At 36.4% G+C, this 6,000-nt stretch overlaps 1 protein-coding gene across 1 annotated transcript in view; it reads left to right on the top strand.

Moving 5' to 3' along the window:
• LOC136824322 (recQ-like DNA helicase blm-1) overlaps positions 1-5,232 on the top strand; it is a 35,102-nt gene extending 29,870 nt beyond the window's left edge. The window contains exons 22-26 of the mRNA XM_067080481.1: positions 500-712; positions 1,486-1,669; positions 2,412-2,527; positions 3,232-3,431; positions 4,415-5,232. Of these exons, the coding sequence (XP_066936582.1) occupies positions 500-712; positions 1,486-1,669; positions 2,412-2,527; positions 3,232-3,431; positions 4,415-4,595 (894 nt within the window). The 3' untranslated portion in view covers positions 4,596-5,232. The remainder of the gene's footprint in view (positions 1-499; positions 713-1,485; positions 1,670-2,411; positions 2,528-3,231; positions 3,432-4,414) is intronic.
• Positions 5,233-6,000: the final 768 nt, after the last annotated feature.

Consider the following 6,000-nt stretch of genomic DNA (forward strand, 5'->3'; position numbering starts at 1 on the left):
TAATGGTAGCACTACTCAATAATGGTGTAAATTCATCGAGAGCGCCAGTTCTACTTTTCCTTGTATACTTGTGATGATGTAGCGCCGTTTGTCGTTTATTTTCAACGCTACAGTGGCTTCTTTGCGGGTACCACTTTCAAAAAAACTCCGATCAAAAGTGGCGTATATATAGATTGGTCCAGGGTTTGTAAAGGTCAATGTCTGTGATATTTTCCACACTGCAATGTCTTTTGAAATTACATCACTTTTACACTGTTGCAAGTAAAAATTTGGTGCAACTCTTGAAATGTATTTTTTTCATAAGCACAATATCCCTAGCATCAGCTAGTCACTTGAGAGGAATTTTAAAAATGTTAATTAACATGACCTTTTTAATCAGGTCAGTAGCTATGGTTCTTTATTTTGAGCTTTTCGAAAGACACGAAAGGATAAAAGTTTTTGTTCATGGTCTATTTCACCTCATCCTGCCTTATCTTCTAAAGCTGCATTTCCTTTTTAGGGATCACAAAACGTGAAAACAAAACCATACGAGAACAGTCAATTATACAAGAAAGGTGAAAAATATAATCGAAATGATGCTGAACGGCTTTTCCGCCATCTTGTTTTACAACACGTGCTCGCTGAAGAGCTGGTCATAGGAATGCATGAGAATGTCATATCTTATTTGAAGTCTGGTCCAAGGGCTAATGAGATTTTGGTCAGCGGTAAAAAGGTGAGTCTATCTTTTCATTGATTTAGAACTCGAACCCAGGGCTTTTCTTTAAAAAATCGAATTTCTCCCGAGCAGACGATTTATGGTCTACACATATGGTCTTTCTTTAGGTTTGATTCGGTAATATTTAATTTTGACTCCTTCTTTACAAACTTTTACTTTTTCATTCTCAAGAAAGGTTAAAGCTTTTTTTTAAATACTTCATTTGTTTTAATTTTTCAAACTTTAATGAATCCTAGATATCCACAAAAAAATGGACTTTTTTGACTGATGTTCGCAGAACCACCTAGATATCCAATATCCTAAATAGCCATATGAGATTTTAATTTGGTAAAGTCCACTGGACTTTTGAAGCAGGGGTATGCCAATAACCTTGGGATATTCAATACATTTTAAAGGACGTCGCTTAAAGGTTTTATTTTTACATAAGTGTTCCCGTTTCATACCAGGCACATATTTCATATCAGGACAGTGTCTTCCTATTTTTATATTATGCTGATATAAGCAAAAAATGTTTTTCTTTTCCTTTTTCTAACCAATTTTCCTCCACATGCGTGTCAATCCAATGTGAAAAAGCTTGCGAATTAAAATTGATGAGTAAGCAAACGATATGACCCTTATTTAAAAACAAAATCTAAACGTACCTCCTACTGTTTGCTTACACAGCAGTTTTAAACAAAAGAAAGAACAAATATCTCCCTTTTCGGCGCCGCGCGGGCACAAACTTCGATCAATTCTTTTTCAACGCCTTCTTTCTATACCATAAAATACAGGTTCAATTGAGTTTACAATCAAAGAAACCAGTCTTGAACACGACCACTACAAACACCAAACAAAAACAACAACAAATCTCACCGGAACTCTTACAACTTCGAGAAGAATGCTTGGCAGAATTAACAGAGTTGAGAACACAAATGGCAAACACGAATGATCTCCACAACCCCGAGACAATTATAGGTATAATTTTCGGCTCTTTAGAACTCAAAATTGAGCAAGCTATTCGAAAAGTTATCTAGTATACCGAGTAAAGGTTGGCTAATTTTTCCTAAACATTATTTATAATTATAACCATGGATTTATTATAGAGACTCTGGATAAACATCGAATGAAACGGTGGAGAGCCAAGTATTGTCTTTCAATTGTTTCAAAAAACAATCGAGGCTTTGTCTGCAAAGGACAACTGTCATGGCGGCTCGAAGGACTCTGATTTTGAAAAATGGTTCATAATCTTATTTCTAAAAAGCTCTTTAACTTTTTAAAAGTTTGAAACAAGCGGATACATTTATGAAATCTGGTATGAGAAAAACATCATCAGACGAGTAAAATCAAGCAAAATGCTTATAATGAGACGAAATTTTGAATCTTCCTTTGAAATCTTTCTAATATTTATCTGAGAAAAGCTTGAGGTATATTAGACGTAAGTTGCATAGCTCTAATGTGGTATGAAAATCTTTTGCATAGCGTCAGCCCCCCCCCTCCTAGCTGAAATCTCACCATTTAACGTAGGGCCTGAACACCTGAACACTTTATCCCAATGGTTGGCTACAATTACTCAAATTAAACAGTTTAGATTGTGATTTTTGTGGATAAATAAGAATATTATCTGGCGCTATCAGCAAGCATCAAAAAGCCCGTGATACCCAGGGAACGAGGTTGGTTAGAACTTCTTCTGTATCAACTCTGCATTGCATTTTCATAGGAATCAATGTGTTACATGGATTTTCGGATAGTATGCCGGCGACGATCGAAGAGATGATGTCGACAGTCGGTGTGACGGCCAATTGGTTCGAAATGTGGGGTGAAGATTTCCTTCAGGTTCGTGGTCCTTCACTATACGGTTAACAACAATCCTTCTTGTGTCCTATTTGACCTGTATATAGCCTAGAAGTCTAAGCTAGTTTGATTCTTTCACTAGGATAAATCTGATGGTAAGTTGTGACTGAATAACTAACAGTATTTTAAGGCAAACTTAAAATCCGTAAGTATAAAAAATCTTTAAAGCGCCGAAAACGCTATATTGCAATTAGCCGTGTGTCCTAGCCGTGTGTGAATACGGGCTTAGTTAACTAGGCTAACCTGTATAAGCTTCCTTTTCAAAGGATTTTCACTCAGGACAAATTTTCACAAGGCTGGGACACACTCCATCCCACTATTAGGTAACCTGAAAGTCAAAGGTTCAAAATATGCTTAATTTTTGTTCGTCTAACACTAAGAGAAGTTAGCATTTGTCACCAATTTAAAAAGATAGCTGGGAATTTTTCGTAAAGAAAACCTCAACTTTCGTAGTGCGTCTGTCTGGCTGGAACCGAAAGGGTAGAACTAAACCAGAAAAAGTGCAACCTTAGGGTTTCCACCACAATCATTTTCGGCTGGTACGTTATTTTTAAATCTGGCGCTAGATCCGGTTTTGTGTGAAAACCATGTGGGGTACGCGTTTTAGATTGAAAATGAGCAGCTGCCCTTTGGGCCCTTAAAGTCGTCTAAACTCATTTATGAATAATTTACAAATCGTCTCTCAGGTGACATCTCGATACAGCAAACAGGCAGAAGACTTACAACCGCCCCCTCTACCACCCACAGCCGCCTCATCCTCGTCAGATTTTCAATTGCAATCACCTTACTTCAATCACGATACGCAAGGATACAATAGTGGTGCTTATGAGCCCATGGCGGGTGCTTCACGGGGACGTGGTGGAAAAAAGGGACGTGGCGGTAAAAGGTATGTATAATAATATCAGTTATCTCAGGCGAGACAAGTTTAATTTATTGTACTATGGGAAGACCTTTACAAAAATATGGGTCGGTCGGTCGGTATAATGAAAATAAATTTCTTAAAATCTAGTGTCGGAAGGTCAAAATCTAAAAAAATGGGTGACTTTTTGAAGCAGTAAACTTTCTCCTCTTTATCGATGAACGACTTTCACTTCTGGGATGAATTTACACTTTTTCAACTCATTTAAAAATATCTGCACAAAGTCTATCCTCCAGCCAGTGTTGCAAATTTAATATTATTATCTTTTCGATTTTGGAAAAGCGGGGTCGGTCGGGCCGGGGAACAATGAATTAATTCGGTCTCGCCTAAGTAAAATAACATTTTTACCGATATTCGCCAATACAGGTTTACTTGATTTTTCCGATTACTACGGGAAATTTTGCAAGGCAGGAAATTCGTAAAATTTTTCGTTTCTTGCAGAAATTTAATTTGGCGAATTTGACTTAGCACTTCAAACCCGGCAGACGTGTATACACGTTTTAAATTTGCCAATTTACTGAGCCTCAGACTCAAGGCTGTAACTCCCGACTACTTGATCTAAAAGGTCATAAACTGAATGCGCTTAAAAGAATATCATTAAAATACCTTTTCAATGGTACCAAAACCATTGTCTAGCTCTCAAACTACAAGCTTTTATGCCTTTTTGGAACCTGACAGTCTCTCTAAGGGTTGGAAAAACTGAAAATCAAATTCTATTCCCGGTCGCAAAAATAGGGAAAAATTCAACTTTTTGCCCCAGAAAGATCAAATTAGTCCCGATAAGGGCGATAAAATTCACAAAAATGTTATTTTTTTCCTTCTTTTTAGTCCCGCTAAGGCTCCGAGGGTTGAAAGTCGGGTGGCACGACCCCGTCAGCTTGCAAACCTAGTACCCCCCCCCCAAGGTTTCAAAGGTTCTGAAAGATATATTCTTTTTCTTTTCACAACAGGAAATATTCGAAATATCGAAAGACATCAAAGAAGAGCAACACAGGAGGAGGGAGTGATTCTTATGGAACGTCTTCTGCTGGCGGAGGTGGTGGAGGGAGTGGTCCCAGTCAATGGAAAACAACAGCTGGCAAATTAGGCTTGATGGCGCCACCCAAACCTAAACGCCCTAGATTTTTATGAATAAATTAAACCTTTTGAAATTGATTCATATGTATATGTATATGTGACAGCTTCAACGTAATCGTATATGATTTAAATGCAATACTTGACGAAAAAGTTCTTGAGAAAGTGTAAAAAAATTTATTTTACAATTATTTTAACTCTTTCTCTCGGACATATTATAGTCGGAATGCCTATATGCCTAATATGTTGCTTTGTCGCTTATGAAAATTTCTTCCCTTAACTCTTCAAACCCAAATGGCTTGTACGTGTATACACGTTCTGAATTTGCTTCTGGCCACTTAATTTAAAAAGGTGTAAACAGAATGCTTTTAGGAAGAGTATAAAAATACCTTTCAAATGGTACCAAAACCATTGTCTAACTCTTAAGCTACAAGCTTTTATGGAAGTTTGAAGTTTTGAATTTGAAAAAAAAAGTTGGAAGATTTCATATTTTTCGAAAAATGGTTAAGTTAAGGGAAGTGGAACCGAACGAGGGTATTATATAGGAATTTTTATTCGATGCTGAATGAATGAGGAATATTGTAGATTATAGAGGTTTTTAAACTTAGGATCTTCTGTTTATTTTAGTGTTTTTATAAAGAATTATTATTTCAAAAGAGAGAAATAAAATATATTTATTTTTATTTATTGAAAATATTCCGTTTCCCTTCTTTATTGCTTTGGGTTTTTTATACACCCCATGTGTCACATAACGCCGCCCCACTGAAAAGTTGGCCAATATTTCGTCCCGGTAAGAAAGGTGCACTACATTGTCTGGAACGTTGACTTGGCCTTCATTCCCATTTAGAATTATTATTGTAGTGCAAAACCATCCCAACTCGATTTTTTGACCTAAGAACATTAAAAATTTCTTTCCCGATTTGGACTACGATAGAATTTTTCATTCCAAAATTTGAGAAGAAGTTCCATCGGGGCTGTGAGACAGGGGTGTTTTTATTCTCATAACTCAAGCCTGTGTTTGGACACCATGAAATAGTCTTTCAAGCATAGCTAAATGGTTCTGGAACCTTTTCATCCAAGAAAGACAGAAAAAATCGAATTCCTAGATAGCGGTTTTGTGCTTGAAAAGATGAACAGGAGGAATATTATCAAAAAGGAAAAACTCAAAAAAACTAAAAGTGAAGAAGAAGAATCGACTTCTTTGATCTTAGAACATCATTAACGTATGAAAAAAAAATTATACAATCGAAAGATATAGCACAAATTACACTATCATTGACTTTAAAACCATCAAAAACAACAAAAAAAATAGCCCTTTTCAATTCATCTAGGGGATGTTGTACCTGAAAGGAAGAAATTTTGGCGGAAAGAAAATTTGGCGGATTTGGCGGAAATCCGCCAAATTAAGTTTCCGCCAAAATTTATTTTTTCCTCCATCCGCCAAATTCCAAATTTAATTTAT

The sequence above is a fragment of the Clytia hemisphaerica genome, unplaced genomic scaffold, assembly GCF_902728285.1.
Source record: "Clytia hemisphaerica strain Z4C2 unplaced genomic scaffold, Clytia hemisphaerica genome assembly, whole genome shotgun sequence".
NCBI lineage: Eukaryota > Metazoa > Cnidaria > Hydrozoa > Leptothecata > Clytiidae > Clytia > Clytia hemisphaerica.